The sequence below is a fragment of the Astatotilapia calliptera genome, chromosome 5 (genome assembly GCF_900246225.1).
Source record: "Astatotilapia calliptera chromosome 5, fAstCal1.2, whole genome shotgun sequence".
Taxonomy (NCBI): Eukaryota; Metazoa; Chordata; class Actinopteri; order Cichliformes; family Cichlidae; genus Astatotilapia; species Astatotilapia calliptera.
The window spans coordinates 26,359,580-26,376,814 of record NC_039306.1 but is presented as its reverse complement, the minus strand read 5'-3'; the positions used below and the strand labels follow the sequence as shown (position 1 = coordinate 26,376,814).

The 17,235-nt window shown below is 40.1% G+C and overlaps 2 protein-coding genes across 5 annotated transcripts; both read right to left on the bottom strand.

The window, feature by feature from the left end:
• Window positions 1-434: 434 nt before the first annotated feature.
• myorg (myogenesis regulating glycosidase) lies at window positions 435-8,301 on the bottom strand. 4 transcript variants are annotated; one of them, XM_026168526.1, is made up of 7 exons: window positions 6,884-8,301; window positions 6,165-6,472; window positions 6,040-6,090; window positions 5,820-5,930; window positions 4,895-5,713; window positions 2,534-2,911; window positions 435-2,351 (listed from the first exon to the last, which is right to left on the bottom strand). In XM_026168526.1, exons 6-7 carry the CDS (start codon window positions 2,794-2,796, stop codon window positions 560-562), a joined length of 2,055 nt encoding a protein of 684 aa, XP_026024311.1. In that variant the 5' UTR covers window positions 2,797-2,911; window positions 4,895-5,713; window positions 5,820-5,930; window positions 6,040-6,090; window positions 6,165-6,472; window positions 6,884-8,301; the 3' UTR covers window positions 435-559. The 4 variants fall into 4 exon arrangements, with proteins under 4 accessions (XP_026024311.1, XP_026024308.1, XP_026024310.1 ...); XM_026168523.1 differs by having other exon boundaries at window positions 6,165-8,067; window positions 8,170-8,301; XM_026168525.1 differs by having other exon boundaries at window positions 4,895-5,710; window positions 6,165-8,301.
• A 3,107-nt stretch (window positions 8,302-11,408) lies between these two features.
• LOC113022762 (nicalin-1) lies at window positions 11,409-15,421 on the bottom strand. Its single transcript, XM_026168527.1, has 8 exons — window positions 15,298-15,421; window positions 13,674-13,836; window positions 12,856-13,046; window positions 12,548-12,692; window positions 12,316-12,413; window positions 12,104-12,181; window positions 11,892-11,995; window positions 11,409-11,464 (listed from the first exon to the last, which is right to left on the bottom strand). Exons 2-8 carry the CDS (start codon window positions 13,807-13,809, stop codon window positions 11,452-11,454), a joined length of 765 nt encoding a protein of 254 aa, XP_026024312.1. The 5' UTR covers window positions 13,810-13,836; window positions 15,298-15,421; the 3' UTR covers window positions 11,409-11,451.
• Window positions 15,422-17,235: the final 1,814 nt, after the last annotated feature.

The following is a 17,235-nucleotide window of genomic DNA, read 5'->3' as shown; positions in this document are numbered from 1 at the left end:
AAAAATCTTACAGACACACAAAAATATGCTTAACTAATGAGTTTTAAAACATACCTTCGTTACTGTAAAATAATAAGTGGTTTGGCACATTAGTCTTGCTAGATCTGGTAAGACAAGTAGCTTATGGTGGCCATTGTTGGCTAATATTGCAAGCATACAAACATAAAAGATCGGTGTCTATCACATTTTACCATTTACAAGATTAATTCTGCCAGACACCAGAAGTTATACGATTTCAGTTTAAATCACACTAAGCTATGATTCATTATACCATAAAATACTAAAGACAATGTTGTAATTATTAGTTTAAATCAAATTGGGGAGAAAAAAAATCAGTGATGATGAGATTTTAAATGTTTTTGAGTGACAATGTTCACATTTGTAAAGTAATGTGCTGTTAAAATTTTAATTTCTATAAAAAATAAAAAAAAAACATTTTTTCCCCCACAAATCTGTCCATATAACATCCATCCACCCATCCATCAATAAAAGGACTTGTGAAGCTTGTCCCACAAGCAAATCGGAGCGTAAAATAATGAAGACTGTTATTTACCTCCTGCTACACCCAAAGAAAATAGGCAATTTCATCCAGGTCTACAGGATAGTCTGTGAGGTGCAATGGTTCCTTGATATCAAATCTCTCCCCCTTGTAGCTTCTCCAATGGCCAGCTGGGAGGTAGATGTCTCTCTCTTGCTTTCCAGGCTCTAAAACTGGGGCTACCATGAGGTCATCCCCAATCAGGAACTGGGAGTCAATTTTATAGGCTGTCTCATCACCTGTGGCAATCCACCACACTGGTCGTATGATTGGGTCCCCAGTGCTCAGCACCTCGCTGGCCAGCTCCAGGACCCTTGGTGCCACAAGACTTTCATGGAGGGCGGTGTATTTCCGAGCAATTTCAACTACATCATCGCCGTACTCCCACGGTGGAATAGAAAACTGCATAGAGGGCATGAAGGCTGACAGCTCCAACCAGCGGATATAAAGTTCTCGGTCAGGTAATCCACGATTTCCATATGTGCGGTTCACATGCGCATTCCCTCCAATCATATCTGGTAAAATGAACTGGTAGCCCAGAATGCTGATGGTAAGCACTGCAGGAATAACAGATTTGAGACCCAACTCATACCCCCAAACTGAGTCTCTGTCAATTGGTCTGAAAAAGCAGGATATGTTCTGGGACTGGTAACCACTGCGCGCCTCAGCTCTGTCATTGTACAGGCTTGCCATTTCTGTGTAACGTCTTGTGAAAATACTCGGGTCCCGAATGGATTCCAAAGTCTTAAATTTCCATGGTAAGTAGTTAGCCTCTCCTGCCTCAAATTTAAAAGAGGACACCCCATACCTGGATCGCAGTGAACGTAACTGGGAGGCAAACCAATCACGGGTTTCAGGGTTTGTGAAATCCAAGATGCCACCAATGCCATTCCACCAACGCACTAAGGCTGACAGTTGGCCTGTAGGTTCTCGGACAAACAATCCCCTCTCCACACAGGTATGGAAGTTTTCTGAATCATGATTAACAAAAGGGTGAATCCAGAGAGACACCATAAAATCATCTGACTTCAGCTTATGAAACATAGCAGAGGCATTGGGGAACTTAACTGGGTCAAACTCAAAGTCCCCATAGTGGCGGGAATAGCCATCATCCAGTTCCATTTGGCTACAATTGAAGTTATACTTGCGAATGTTCGCAGCATATGTCAATAGCTTTTCTTGGTCAATGTCAGTTTTATGTAATGCCCATGTTGACCAACTGGGATGGCGAAACATAACTTCGGCAGGCACTTTGTTTGGCTTGTTGAAGTATCTGCGGACCATGTACTTGTGTATGGATGTTACATCCGATCCCACACAAACTCTGTAGCTAAGTTCCGCACATGGCATCTCCCCTGGGTTTGGCTTAAAGGAACTATCATTATACCGTGCTTGGAAGTACATGGTCTTCTCTGTGTCATTCCAACCCAAATGGAAGGGCACAGAGTTATTGATCTTGATGGCAGTGGCATTAGATGAAATCCAGTAACTCTCTAAAATTCCACCAAACTCATCACGATTCGAGTAGATGTCACTAGTAACAAATGGTTTTGGAGCCTGTTGGCCAGAAATAGAAATAGGCCAGTGTTGAACTGCTGACACTGCGCCTCCATACCAGTGTGCAAACTTGTATGTCATTGCATGCTCTACGGGAATATCAGGAACCACTTCCTCCCAGCGCACACGGTAGCATTGGACAGTATCCTTGGGCCGTACTGTCTCAATGAAAAAAATCAGTTTTCTGTCTGTGGTGCGGACGCAGCTCAGAATCTCACCTTCTTTAGAGCAGGAGTCTAAATCAAGGGTCCCTGACCTGTCAAGATTCAAAAATAACTATAAGCATTATCTCTTTACACAAATCTCACATTTCTGTTAAATGACAAAAAGTTCAGCACATATTTAAAATAATGGATTTGTATATCTAAAGGTCTCATTTTTTCTGTATATGGAAACTTAAATAGCAAAAAAATAAATAAAATTAATTGAAATACCAACCTGAAATCCATTCTGAAAACGATAGACCCTCCCTGGTTTCGGATGATGTAGCCATCTTTATTCAGATCCAGCAGCTCAGTCTTAAGCAGTTCCGCTTTGCGTAAAGAGGCTATGTAGTAACACCACGCAGTCACAGCTGCAATCACCAGCACTAGCCCGATTACTCCAGCTCCAACTAAGGGTCGAGTGTCCTTGCTGAGTTTCTGCTTGGGGATAACATCTGTAACTGTGCCCCCCGCTCCACCTGGCACCACTTGGTACATGTTTGTGCTGTTCAATGTGCAAATCCCAAAGTAGCTTTTCCACAGATCATCAATATGTTTTACAGGAAACCTCTTCTGTTTGACACTTGGAAGCTTGTCACATCTGTTTTTCTTCCTGCCATGACAACGATATACCAGTCTTTTAAAAAAAATAAAAAATTGGTGACGATGCAATATTTGTAGATTTCATATTAACACAGTATTTTGAGGAAATCAAACTTCAATTACTATTTTGATTCTTTATAAGAAAAATGTGCAGGTGTTTTAGTGCATTCATGTTTCTTTCAGTAGCAAACAGTCAGAATATACCAATGAAACTATCAAAGGACCTCCAGGAAAACAACCCCAGCCCCATCGGTGCTCTCAGTCCTTCTTGTTTCCCTGTCAGTTCAAAGCCTCCACTACATTTCCTGGGTTGTCTTACATGCTCTGCATTGCTGAACAAAGTGATTTCACAGCACTTAAAGGTATTAGGCTGTCAGAATGTAAACTTTAAAGATGTGTTTGAGATTTAACCAAACAAATCTACTGCCAATTACCCATAAAAAAAATAAGTAGATGTTCCCAGCAGTAATTCTAACCTATGAGATCAAAATTGAAAGAATACTCATTTGTATGTAAGGAGGCGCAGAAGCAGAAAAGGGGATTTGGGCCTTAAACCTCTGCCAATGTCAGGAAGGAAAGTAAAGAATACTAAACATTGTGTTCTATCAAGCCCAACAAACCAAAACTCCAAGTAACCCACACATCATTCGGTGCAAGTTTGACAGCAGAGTAAACAAGTCTAACAAAAAGAAAACAGACAGAGATCCATTTGTAGTGCACCTCCCAGCGAAGGGAAGGCAGAAACTCTTATGGGTAAACTAATTAATGGCTGATGTTAGTTATTGTGGCTTTAACTAATCAGAGGAGATCTGATAAGAATGCACAGCCGATCTAGCGGAGTTCAGTCCTCTCCAACTCAGCTACATGCTCACTAGTCCTAACTACACTTGATGCTCATGCTCTGCCCTGGCAGCAGGGGTCGATAATAAACAAATGCTGGCTATTAATTAGCAATCTAATTGACTGATTCTGTGTTCAACCAGCCCTGGTATAGATTTCCCCCAACAGCAGTAGTGATAACATAAGCCTATCATTAATTAACAGAGAACTAACTGCTGGTAGCTCTGAGATTCAATCAAGCTGCTGGACCCAGTTAGGAAATTTACCAAGAAAGTCAGAAGATCATTTACCATTTCTAGGAGTTATTTCTTCTTTATTGTAATGGAAAACTACAAGGGTGGGTTTAAGAAGTTAACCTATGACAGTTTGTGATTTGATATTGATCATATCAGGCTGAAACCAACACTTTGGTCAACATTAATAGGTTTTTTCCACCAAGAAGTACCTAATTGTTTCATCCACACAATCCTGGAAAACTGTGCAAGAGGCCACAGTGACATCTTTCCATTTCTTACAAATATGCACGTGTGTGTAGACCAAATGATTTTTGCTTAGTTTTATGGAGCTAAAATTTAAAAAATAAAAATAAAAATGTGGCCAATCCTTTCTGCTCCAGTTTCAACGGCTTCTCACAAACAAACTCAAAGTTTTCAAGTACAGCATGTTCTTCTTCTAAAAGCTTTACACTGCATTTTTTTTGTTTAAGGTATTATCAAGAGGGCTCATATGCACCATTTCAGCTGATTCACTATCTACCATCACATGGAGGAAAAACAAACAGTGAAGTGCTGATAAAATCAGAGTAGCCGTATGAGAAAGAAACCTTCAATCAGTCTAAATCTAAGCTCGTGCGTGTGTGCAAAATTGACTGTTGTGTGCTGTGGAGTTTTTGCTTATATATCTGTCTCTTATTAACTGCATAAATCGTGCACTACAGACAACAACAGCGCATTTCTAAGCATGTCTGTGTCTGTCGATGTATAGAGACCAGTCGTTGGTTTTGCGCCTTAGTAGGTGGTACGAGAAAGAAGAAAAATAACACGTAATCCATGTGCACTATAATTTTCGCTCACACTTGTTGCCCTTTTCTCTTCGGTTTGTTAGATTTTAAATTACATTTATAGTTTATTTTTGTGTTTTTTTTTTTGCCTACCGATCAGCAGCAGTCCCCCCGTCGACTCTAAGTACAACTTGTTTGCTTCTGTTCACACAAACAGCCCGTGAAAGGAATCAAAGCGTGCTGCTGGGTCTCCGCCCTGCACACGTCCATAAACGCCTGGGAAATGTAGTTCAGCAGAAAAGCAGCGCTCTGTGTTTTCTCATTCTGCTGCGCATGTGACAGTGTTGCATGCAAATTACGCAATACTTCACAAAGAACCCGATGAACCTAAAAGTCACCAAAAAAGTGCAGTGTATACAGAAGTGAGGAGTTGATCCTTAGCAAAGTGAGGGTAATGCTTCCTTTATTTGCATCGATAGTGACACTCTTTCACTGCATTTGCTCTGGTAGTTGAAGACGGCATCATACTGTATCATTGTACTGATTCCCTTTTAATTGACACACGTTTTCCTCAGAAGATTAAAATTACAAAAACTCACGTACAGCACCTTAGGGCCTCAGAGCCTCATTTGATCTTCAAAATCATCCCATGAGAAGATCTTTGGTACCGATTGAGCACTTAACTGCAAAGGTTTCCTTGCATTACACAATGAGATAACAGCTGTGCTTGTACACTCTACATGATTCACTCTTACACCTTGTCTCACTGGGTTAATTAACAGAGAATTAAGGAAAAGTTAACAATTGCTGGAGAGTAGCCTCAGGCTCTCCGTGGACCTCTTCGGGTCACCATCTTGGAAACCAGAGCTCTAATAATCCTAATAAAGGCTTTCAGACACAAACTCTGGGTGTATGATGTAGTGTCCAGCTTGGTAGGGCTTCACTACATGGAAGCAGCTGTAGCAACCACTGCTGAGGAACCAAAAGAGAGGAAAAGGACTATCAGCAGCTATTATTAAATGCACCAAAACAAAAATGGGGATATATTTCAATATATCACATTCGACTAAATAATCACCTGTTATCCCGGCTGCTGTTAGAACAGCACCTCTGGTATTTTGTCTGTACAAAGCTGCAAGGAGCTGCAGGAGTTTGGGCTCTTGTTTGAAGCGGAGCAGCTGTATTTTGCCTGTTCGAAAGAAGAAAAAAAAAGTTTTTTAATAGAATTACTAGGTTATAAATCAATAATGTTCATCAGCCCTGAGACCATAAGAACAGGCCAAAGGTTATTTGCCTACCTGAGCTGCTGTGTTGAATGTGGATGAACATGCTTTTGATAACCAAGTCTGCTGCAAAGAGAATCACTCTAAATCACTGAGTATTTATCTCTGGTCTGTTGATGGAATATACAGAATATATTTACCTTTGTGGGCTCTTCAAAGCAGTGCTGAGGTGGATGTCAGTGCTCGGGGAAGGCTCGGTCAGTTGTAGTTTCTGCAGTTTATCAGCAGAGGGCATGGCTTGTACTGTTGATGGGTTGACAGGGGGCATGTGTTGTGTTTTGTCGGTTGTATTTAGATAGCTGTCAGAACAAGTTGCAACAGGACCGTGAAATGAAAAATGTCTGACAGGGGGGAAAAGAGGGCGGCTGAAGTCCACAGGGGGCAAGGGATGAAGAAGTGCATGGGTTGACCTATTGTTTGACTGAAGGCTCCTGGGAAACAGAAAGTCCTTGGGAGGCAAAGAACAAATGGGACACATACATGTAAATTTTCTTAACTCTATTCATCCTTGCATGAATAAATAAGCACGGAGAAATTCCTGCATAATAGTAGGATACAGCTGTTATGATTCACAGAAAAATGTGCCCAACCAGTCAATTAGTAGGACACTTTTTTTTAATATAGCCAAACAAAATACAATGCATAGAGCAGTAGGTATAATTGCCTCAGATAATCCTGTCTGCCTGAAATGAGCTATATTTTTCATATTTTCTGAATCACCCAGGGTGATATAGTATAACTTCTCATTTTGGAGACAAATTTGAAAAAAAGAATAAAGAAATTCCAAAATTTCCAACAGTCACTCCGGCCTTTCATTCACACAGATCACGTAGGCAGTATTGAAAGCTGTGTGTCTTACCGCCCGGGGCTGAGGGTTGTTCCTACGGTGGGCAGAGGTTGGTCGAAGTTGAGCTCTTTTCACTGTGCCTGGAGATCTGAACTGTTCATTGTACACTGTGATGTATAGTTGGGGAACCATCTTCACTGACTGCCTTACTTACTTTTCCACGGCTTACATCCAGATCAGCCTGCCTGAATGGAGCATGCAGCATCACTCACCTCCCCCTGACACCTGCTAACTCCACCCCTTCCCCGAAAACAGTGTACCTCCTCTTTGTATTACCTTTGTCTGTGTGTTTGTTTGTTTGTTTGTTTGGAAATATTGTCTAATATTTATGGAGGTTTATTATTCCTGGAGTGTGAATACCACCTATTTCACTGTCATATTTATATATTATTTATTCTATATTTATATAACAACATGACATTTCTCTTGCATCAGTAGTTATAAATTCTGCATGAAACCCTGTCAACCTCCAAACTGATAAAACTTTTTGTTTAACCTGGAGCTATTCTGATTAATGTACTCTGTTGGAAGGAAAGCAGATTAAGGGCATCCTTGCTGAAGCAGAAAAACTCTTTGTGCTACCTGAGCACTCGGCCACTAATCCTCCTTAGCTGCAAGCCCCCTGCAGAGACACACATACCTGGGGTCACAGCCCATGACCTATTTCCCTCCCAGGGGCCTTTACAAATAAGCCAACACCAATCTCCAACACTTCTGGCCGTTCGGCTGCCTCGTAGTTAAAATAAACTCAGCGCTATCAGATCAGCAGAAAAGGAGTGAAACAGCAGAGAAATGGGGCTTCTAAAAATCTTCACCACCACCACAACCACCACCACCCAGTGTCACCTCTGTTCACTGTCAGCTTGCCACATAAGCATTAATAATTTACCAAGCGCTGTAGGGTGCCTTTGTGTCTCCAGCGCTCTCACTGACTTATCTGTGACAGGAACTGGCTGTTCATCTAGTGAAGCGGTTGGGGCCTCGCTTGACAGCCATGTTAAGCCCAGTCAAATCCACGCGAACAGATGCAGAGCAGAGGATATGGGGAATCATAGTAATGATCTGGCAGGAGTGTCCTTCACAGGAGCTCAAATCAGATCCAGGGCTGTGCGTTCCCAGCTTTGATACAGTTTTCATACAGCTTGAAACAACTTCTTTATTTCGTTTCATTTTGTTTCAAACGGCACACTCGGAGCCTGTTAATGTAAGTAATTTTCACAGTTAAGTGACTTCAAGTGTAATGAAAGGTACAAACATCTTTTTTTTTAAAAAAACAAACAAACAAACAAAAAATTTACATTTCAAAGTAAATTCCCACTTTATATGAGATGCATGTGATCATGCAAAGAGGCTTCCGGCTGCACACCCGGCAAATGTCCAACATGTGCAGAGCTGACTTCAAAGCGCTTGTCATGGAGTCGGTGGTCGTAGTCGTAGTGGATTCAGTGGTGCTTAGTTTTAACTGCTGCTTTTAGTTTTGTGTAGAGAAAACCGAAATTCTGTTAAAAGAGAAAGAATAGGTTATTTTAAACTGGTAGTGCTTTTAGACTACGCAGAATGACGAATAAACAGTGCTGTAGCTGCACTGTCTACAGTTCCTTGTAAACAGTGCAGTTACATGGAAATATGGAATACAGTATGATTAGATAATATAATATGGACGTCAAAGAGTGCATTAACACACCTGGATTGCGTAGTAAACAATACCCAGGTAAGCAGCAATGCAGCCTCCCAGGAACAGATCAAAGGCTGCAGGCTTCACTCTGAATTAAAAAATGCACATTAGAGTTTTAATGGCTTATTAAATTTAACATATACACTAAAATTTAAAAACAGATATAATAATACCAATATCTACCTGTACATGACTATTGGTTGGCTCATTTGATCAAAAAAGGTAATATCAGGATCCCTGCAGGAAGAAATGTTGTTGATCATTATTATTGTTGTCGTGGTATGACCGATTGGATTGAAAAGATGTTCTTTCTACTCAGATAGCTGTATTTTTTTACCTCTTGTCCTGTCGGAAGGTGTGTCTGTGGACTTGCTGCAGATAGCGCTTGAATTCGTGCTCCAGTGAGTTGACCAGCAAGATATGACTGGGTTCCTTATCCAGCAGCTGAGTAGCCCGAGGGACTGATGTCAGGAAGGACATCAAACTGGAGATACGACTGTCCTGAATGTCCTGAATTACAGATTTGGATGTGGGTTTTGCAGAGGGGAAAAAAGAAATCACACAAAACTCAGCTTCTACTCTGCATGCATCAGTTCTTATGATTTAAAAAATAGACTCTGTTTAGACTTTTTCAGTTACATGTAGATATAAATCTTTAAGAAATGACATTAAAACATGTTTGAATAAATAACCTCAGTGATCCATCCCTAACCTTCAGATGATCATGAGGAATAAGCTGCTGAAAGACTCAAACACTGTGTCATGTCTCTAAACTAACACCAGAGGTCAGCACTTCTCTGTACATACCAATCAAAATAACTGGGAACTTACCAGCTGGCCCTTGAAAACTTGCACATCCTTTGGTGAACCCTTGTGAAAAATAAACACACAGTTATGACACATTAACATGGCTATTTTAAAGCAATGCTGACGTAATGAAAATTTTTTATTATATTTTCAGTATGCTGTGTTTTCATGCATTCAGTCACCTTGTCAGAGAGATTGTACATGTAGCGGGCCAGCGCTTCTGCTATGATGATGCCATTTCGCTTAAGTTTCCGGAAATCCACTTTTGACCTAGAGGTGATAGTCACATGAGTAAATATCTTTTAATGCCCTGTGAAAATACACTTGACTCAACAATCTGTTGGACAAAAACACAGTTTTGTATTTTTGCTTACGTACACCACCGCGGTGGATTTTAAATCAAACAATCAAGACGTGTTTGAAGTGCAGGCTTTCAACGTTGATTCAGAGGGTTTTACATGATAAAAATCTGCCTAGCTGAACTGTGAACAATGAGTTTTGCAGCATTTGGCTGAATCTAAGTAGAGAGTATAGCCCTGTACACTTCCAAATTCATCCTGCTGCTTACATAAGCAGTCAAATCATCAATAAACAATAGTGACCCAGTCCCAACGTCTCCCACACGTGCCTATGCTATAACATTGACTCCACAATGTTTAACAGATGCTTCAGATTACGAGCTGTTTCTATCCATCTCTGCACTTCTCTCTTCCCATAATTCTGGGACAAGTTCGACTTTCATTCATCTGTCAAAAGACTTTTTTCCCACACAACTGGGTAGGCTCAGATGTTTCAGATGTTTTCTGACAAAGAGTAATCTGGCCTCCCTTTTCTTTATTATAACCAATGATTTTCACCCTCTGTACTTCCATCCCAAAGGCTTCTTTAAATTGTAGATTGATCCATGATCTATCTCCTCAAAAGGGTTCTTGACTTGGTTAGATATTGTGAAGTTGTCTTAACCATGGAAATAATTCTGTGATCATGTACTTTAGCTGCCTTTTTTGGTCTAACCAAACCACAGACCCACGCCTTTTTAAGAATATACTTGCGTTCTCTCTATGATAGTTAGTTCTGAATTTTTCAGCCTAATGATGGCTCCCCTCACCTCCACTGATATCGCTCTGAGTCTTATATTAAAAATTACAGTGAAACACTATAAAACAAATTGAACGCTTTGAGTCAAACTGAGATATTATATCTGCTTCATTAGTCATGAAATGCAAGGGAACAGTCCTCAGCTGGCTATGAGACTGCTTGTCAGTGTATTGTCTAATTAATTTTGAGCCTCTGAAACTGAAGGACTGGATATATAAATAAATGTCTGTCGGTGTAAACCTTTTGTAAAAGCTGAAAAGCTGACTTTATTCACACATTAATTCTTTTACTTAAAATACACTATTGTGGTGTACAGGGACAAACAACCTGGGCCTCAATGCTCTCAAATACTACTAATAATAATATCCATAAACAAAACTTGCATGGTGTCTAGCATAGAGCCACGAAGTTCAGATTTAGGATCTTCCAGATGAGACAGAGTGAAGCCCAGGATCCTGCGTAGGCTGTAGCGCTCATGCTCCCAGGCTACAGTAGACTCCACAAGATTGATCTTTTTATGAACCAACCCCACCTTCACCCAGGGAAATCTGGAGGAAACCACCTGGAGGGCAATTAAATAAGATATTTGCACAAATGACTAAGACTGATGAGATCTGGTTGCTTTTCTTGCACGTGTAGAAACAGCTCCGCTGGTTACCTCCTCCAGTTGTTGGATGAAAGACTGCATTGGCGTGTCGGGTTTAGGAGGGCGGGAGACGTGCATGTACAGCTCATCGCCGTTGGCCAGTGTATCCAAGCACAGGACAAATGCCACATTGTCATGGAGAAGGCTGGACTCTGGATGGAAAATATTTAGCTTTAAAAACCTGACATTTTGTGTTTTAATTCACATTAGCACATACAGCACACAGCCCACTCATGTTCAGTGAGTGGCAAAGCTGAAAACTCACCAGCGTGGTCCAAATTCTCTTCAATCCACCTCTTTGTTCCAAGGAAATTGTATTTTCCTCCTCCGGTCAAGGAGAACATTAAATTAAATCTAAAACACACACATACACACACAAAAAAAACAAAATTATTCAACAGCTTAACTTATTAACTATAACTGACCTGCACTGGCTGTTAGTTTTCCTCAAGGGTATTTCCGATCACTATCAGTCACTCAAAGCAACATCATTAGAGCCATGCAATTACAAAAGCTTTCACAGTCCAGCTGAGGTTACAATGAAAGCTAAGTTTGAAGATAGGTGTGGTCCCTGAGTAGTGAGTAACGAGGCCCTAATTTTCCTTTCCTGTTTTACTTTTCAGTGTATACTTCCTCCATACAGAATACAGTATCTTTATCCAGCAGCATATTATCTTGTTCAAAGACAGGCACAGCGGGAAAATTCATTGGAATTGCTGCGTGTTCATCTGCTTTGTAGAGACATTTATTAACTTTGCCTTTGCTTTGTAATCTTACAATGAATTGGAACTTACTGTGGTCTGGTTCTGGGACTACTGTAGAGTTTTTGGAAGAGACGGGCCAACTCAATTAGGATTGTGACACCACCGGCATTTGAGTCTGCTCCATAAGACAACCACTGTAAAATGCACACAAGCACATATCCATTTATGGTTCGAGCACAGTCTGATACTCTATCTGCTAAAATTTACACCTAATTTTAGAGGTGTTTTACGATTTGACTCACAGGGGCAAGCCCATAAGAGTCATAGTGGGCTGCGATGACTATAGTGGGTGCATCCTCTACTGCTCCTAGAAGAACTCCCTGAAACAAACATCCCCAGGCATATATCACAGAACCAAAGTGCATTTGCAAGCAGATTGAAAATTATTTAACTGATATTGGATGATCTAATCAATTTTATTCCTCTATGGGGAATTATTGGGTCCCAAACGCACCTCCAGTGTGATTATAGCATTGTCAGTGGTGGCCTTAATTGGGGCATTGTTGATCACTAAAATCTGAAAAGCTGTAGCCGTGACCATACTGCGGAGGACTGTCAACAAAAGAAGAAATGCACCAGAACCGTTAGTAATACCATACCATAACTTTCTTTTTAGTTTTCCCCGGGCATTAGTCCAAACAACCACCATTAAGCATTTGCATGTATCTCGTTGTTGTATCACTTACCTCTGACAAAAATGGATGATGTCCGGGTGGCTGCAGCCTGTTTCACCTCCTCATACATGCAGAGCAGCTGTTCATCCTCAGGTGCCACATACACTGGCATGAGGGTCTCCTTAAGCAAGGTCTCGCTTTCACTCACCATAAATGACTGAGAGACAAAATGCTTTACTTCAACCAAAGGGCAGAGAAACAATTGTAATCTTGATTAAGAGATTCTTAATATCTTCCTTATAATCCTGTTTTCTTCTGATTTCCTTAGTAATTGAGTGATGTGTCAATAACAGAATGAATGCTTTTAAGTATTATAATACCTCTACTGCATTGTGAGGGATACTGGAGATATTTTGGGGCAGCAGGATCAGGATGGCAGCTGCATTTTGTCGTTGGGCCTCGGAGTATTTTTCTGTAGTGAAGTCTTCCACCTTCATTATCACACAGCGGCGGGTTAACGACGGCTCTTCTGCTGAGCGTGCCTCCGCAACAACAATGGCTCCACGACAGCCTCGGCGGACGAGACAAGAGAAGGCAAATGATACATAAATACCAACTTGGGCAACATAGAAACTCTACTTTAAACGCAGCTTCCTCTTCCTGTTTTTTTACACAGAAAAAAAGCCTTTAGCAAACCAATCTGTTTCCAGTGGCAGTGACCACAAGCTCTCAGTGGTCAAGAAATATTAGTTCCCTCAGTCAGCTGTAATTTTTAGGTTAAAAAAAATCCTGTTGGAAGACCTTGCCTCGGCTTTCCAGCTAATCTGCACATTTTAAAAAAAATACACTGAAAATGGTTTCCTTAGAATTTGAAACATAATTTATGCTCAGAATAGGTTCTATATAATTATCCAGTTTTTCCTATATTCCTATAAAATGCTCTAAAATTGGTTACCAGATTTGTAGTGGTTTCATGAGCACCCAGGTTAAACTATAATTTGAGTTTAGCACAGACAAACTCTCTTCCTGGAACATACTGATTTCAAAATATCCTTTCAGCACCAAAGCTTGAATATGCATCATGTGGCACATTTAAGGTCAAACAAAAAACAAGCAAGACTTTAAATTTAGAAGCAATTTTATGCTACAGATTTGTCATTTTTCTTTTTTTATAATATATAGGTGTGTCTGAACTTACCATACTTATGCTGTCCCAGGTTGTACTGTTGCATCCTATAGGCAGTGAACTCATAGGACGACACGGCAGGGAGAGCGGAGCCATGCAGAGACTGCACGCAAAGCAGCAGTGCAATGGCAGCTGTGCTCTGCAACATGATGTGGCATCCAGTTGTGATCTCAGGCTAGGGAGGATGGTTAATGTTAGACTTCATAAGAGACCAGACTTCCTTCAGTGCTGTACAAAAGTCTGGAGCCACCCTTCATTTATTGCTTCCACGAAGCCAGGCGTTCTTGGAATTTTTATTTAAAGTGGTCTTTAGCAATAATTCTTCATGCTTTCTGAAGATCGTTAGACAGGGGCTTGTTTTTACTTATACTGAAACCAGTCCTTGTACCTGATTATTTTAAGAGCTAAGCCACTTAACACTAACATACAAATTGAACAAGTGGAGGAAAAGTGGAAGGCCTAAAAACTATCTAGAGCAGATGAACGCTATTTGGAAGTCATGTTCTTAAGAGATAAGATAATAATAATAATAATAATAATGGATTGGATTTATATAGCGCTTTTCAAGGCACCCAAAGCGCTTTACAATTCCATTATTCAGTCACTCTCACATTCACACACACAAGATCCACTAAATCCACCTGACACAGAACTCAAGAGACGCATCAGTTGGCCTTCAGTTGGCCTACTGTTCACTGAATCCTCAACAGTGGAAGGATGGGTGTCAAGAAGCAATTTAGAATCCAGGGATGGGGAGAAAAGGCTGAGGTGTGCCAAATTATACAAGAACTGTGAGCAAAATCAGTGGCAATTGTAAATTTTTGGTTCAAATCATCATTAATATGTACAGATTTCTACCTGTAAGAGGTACAACAAGCCTACAGCTTAAATGGTGGAGGCTCTGTCATGCTTTCGGGCTCTTGTCAAAACTGATGGAATTATCAGTGCCGAAAAGTGTCATCAGATTTTGATCCACCATGCAATACCATTTGAAAAGCATTATGAGAATGATCCCAAACATACTCCCAATGCAGTAAAAGCATACCTGGAAAGAAAAACACAAAATGGCTCACTATTAATCATGGATTGGTTTCCCCAGAGCTTTGACCTCAATATTAACAACATCCAAAAAGAGCTTTGATTGCACTTCTAGGCCTGGAGAACTATTCCTGAAGATAACTCAAAGAAGAAGCCTGAAGAAGAGAATTCAGGCTGTATTGAAGAATAAAGGTGGTCATACCAAATATTAACTTTCAAGCTGGTTAGAATTGTATAAACTGTTTTTGCCTTTTAAACCGTATTTCCATTTATGTTTCCACATTTTAGATATAAAGAAATGAGGGGTGACTCAAGACATTTGCACATTATATCTATTATAATATTTTGTGTTTAAATAAAGTCTTTGATAGGGCCAGCAGTGTAAGGCAGAACAGATAAGGGGACAGTAATCACCCTATTCACCACAGGTTTTACAAATACCATACAAGTTTCTAGATGGATGAAAATGAGGTATTCATCATCACCTACTAACCAGTATATGAATCTTAACCAGGAATTCCTTCGATAAGGAGCCCTTCTCTGTTCACAGCGACATTTCCGAACACAAAGTCAGTCACTAACAGAAAATGTTCCTTACCTGTCTTCCTGAAGTCTTTTCTCATGAGGCTTTCTTTCTTCCTTCCTCAACTTCGGTGTTACTCCTTCCACATGGACACATGCTACCGTTAACTCCTGGGATTCAAGGCATCTAGGTAAGCCACCATTCACCATCTGCTCCAGAGGGATCAACTCAAAGCTAATCACAAATGCCCAACCCCCTGCACTCACTACTCCATCAATCTATTGTTCCCTCCCTCCCCACCTTGCCCACCTTGGACGTAATGTCATATACTTCAGTAGGCAATCACCCATTACCAGCAGAGTCTCTGCAGGGAAGGCAAGGAAACTCTTCCAGCCAGTAGCTGTTTGTTTCATCTCCTGCAGGGAAAACTACCAGAGTCTAAAGAAGTTAAAGAATATAACTGGATATTACAGAGTCACACGGCACCATCAAAGTTGAGATATCTAATATTTATTTTTATTTTTTTTTGATATGTTGTACTATACACAGAACTTTAACACTATTAAAATCTAAATGGAACCTGTTCACAATCATCATAACAACAAATAAAAAGCTTCAGTCTGTGTATGAATTATTTCCCACATGTGAAAGTAAACAAAAAACACACAACTGCAAATAAATAGCATCAATTACAAGAAATTACCCTAAACTCAAGTCAGTGAAGAAGTCAGCTACACCTTAATTTATACATCAGCCACAAGTATTGCAATCGGTAGAAGATAATTGTGATGACTTGTGTGAAAATCCATTAGGATGATGTTAATGGTGGAAAAAAAAATACAGCTCCACAGTCACACGCAATCACTTCCTCATCATATATGCTAACTGTGCATCCACCTACTAGCTACACTGGTGACGTTTTAAATTACCTACTGTGCTGTTGATGGACTTTTCTACTTTTTGCACATGATTTTATTGTCTAAACACATGGCACCTTTTTGCAAAATGTAAACTATTTTTAGTGTGCACTTTTCTAAATCAAATGCTGCAGGAACACTGAGGTTCTATCAGGGATAAAAGGGAAATAAGCAATATTTTCTGAATTGTTAATTCAGATAAATAGTTTTTTAGTTATCTCTATCCAATCAACTTTTAGTTGTTTTATGCTATAAATACGGTACTACTTCCTTATATATAGTACAGTGCAAAGGTTCATCTCTTGATGACCACCACTACAAACTTAAACGTAAACAACAAAAAGCAAAAGCAGGATCACAAAGCAAGAGTCCTTTAGGAGGTAAACATTACACACTGTATCTCCAATCGCATCAATCTTTTAGATCTTGATTGTTACTGGTGCTTTTTGTAGTCTTTCATTATCATAACAGAAAAACATAAAAGAAATCAACACATTATCAGCTTTGACAGAACCCCCAGAAACACAGCCGCACATCTAACAAGAGACTCAAAATGAGGCTCTGCACCGTAGATGCGCAGTATTTGTAACTCCTTGAATATTCGTCAGTACTTCTTGTTACTATACACTGCAATTGAATGTAAAGTGCACACAGACTCACATGTACGTTATCAGCTACGTTTCATTCAAGCTGTAGAGCTCATCGATTTTGAAATTATTTTAAAGAGATGGTGTCTCTGAATGCTTCATGATCATGAACAGTGGTACACTTCTAAAAGCTCATTACTTGAATTTTTCTGAAGCAGCTGGCGCGACCTTACATGATCATTTCTTTTGGAGTCGATTCACGTTCAAGTGACTTTTACCATCAACCAAAAAATAAATGTTGTCTGCAGAGTTCTGCCAATCTCAGAGTAATAAAATCATTAAAAAGAAAGAAGGAAAACAAAGAATGCTCTTTCAGTACATTTAAACAACAAATAATAATAATGGATTGCATTTATATAGCACTTTTCAGGACCCTCAAAGCGCTGTACAATTCTACTATTCATTCACTCTCACATTCATACACTGGTGGAGGCAAGCTACAGTTGTAG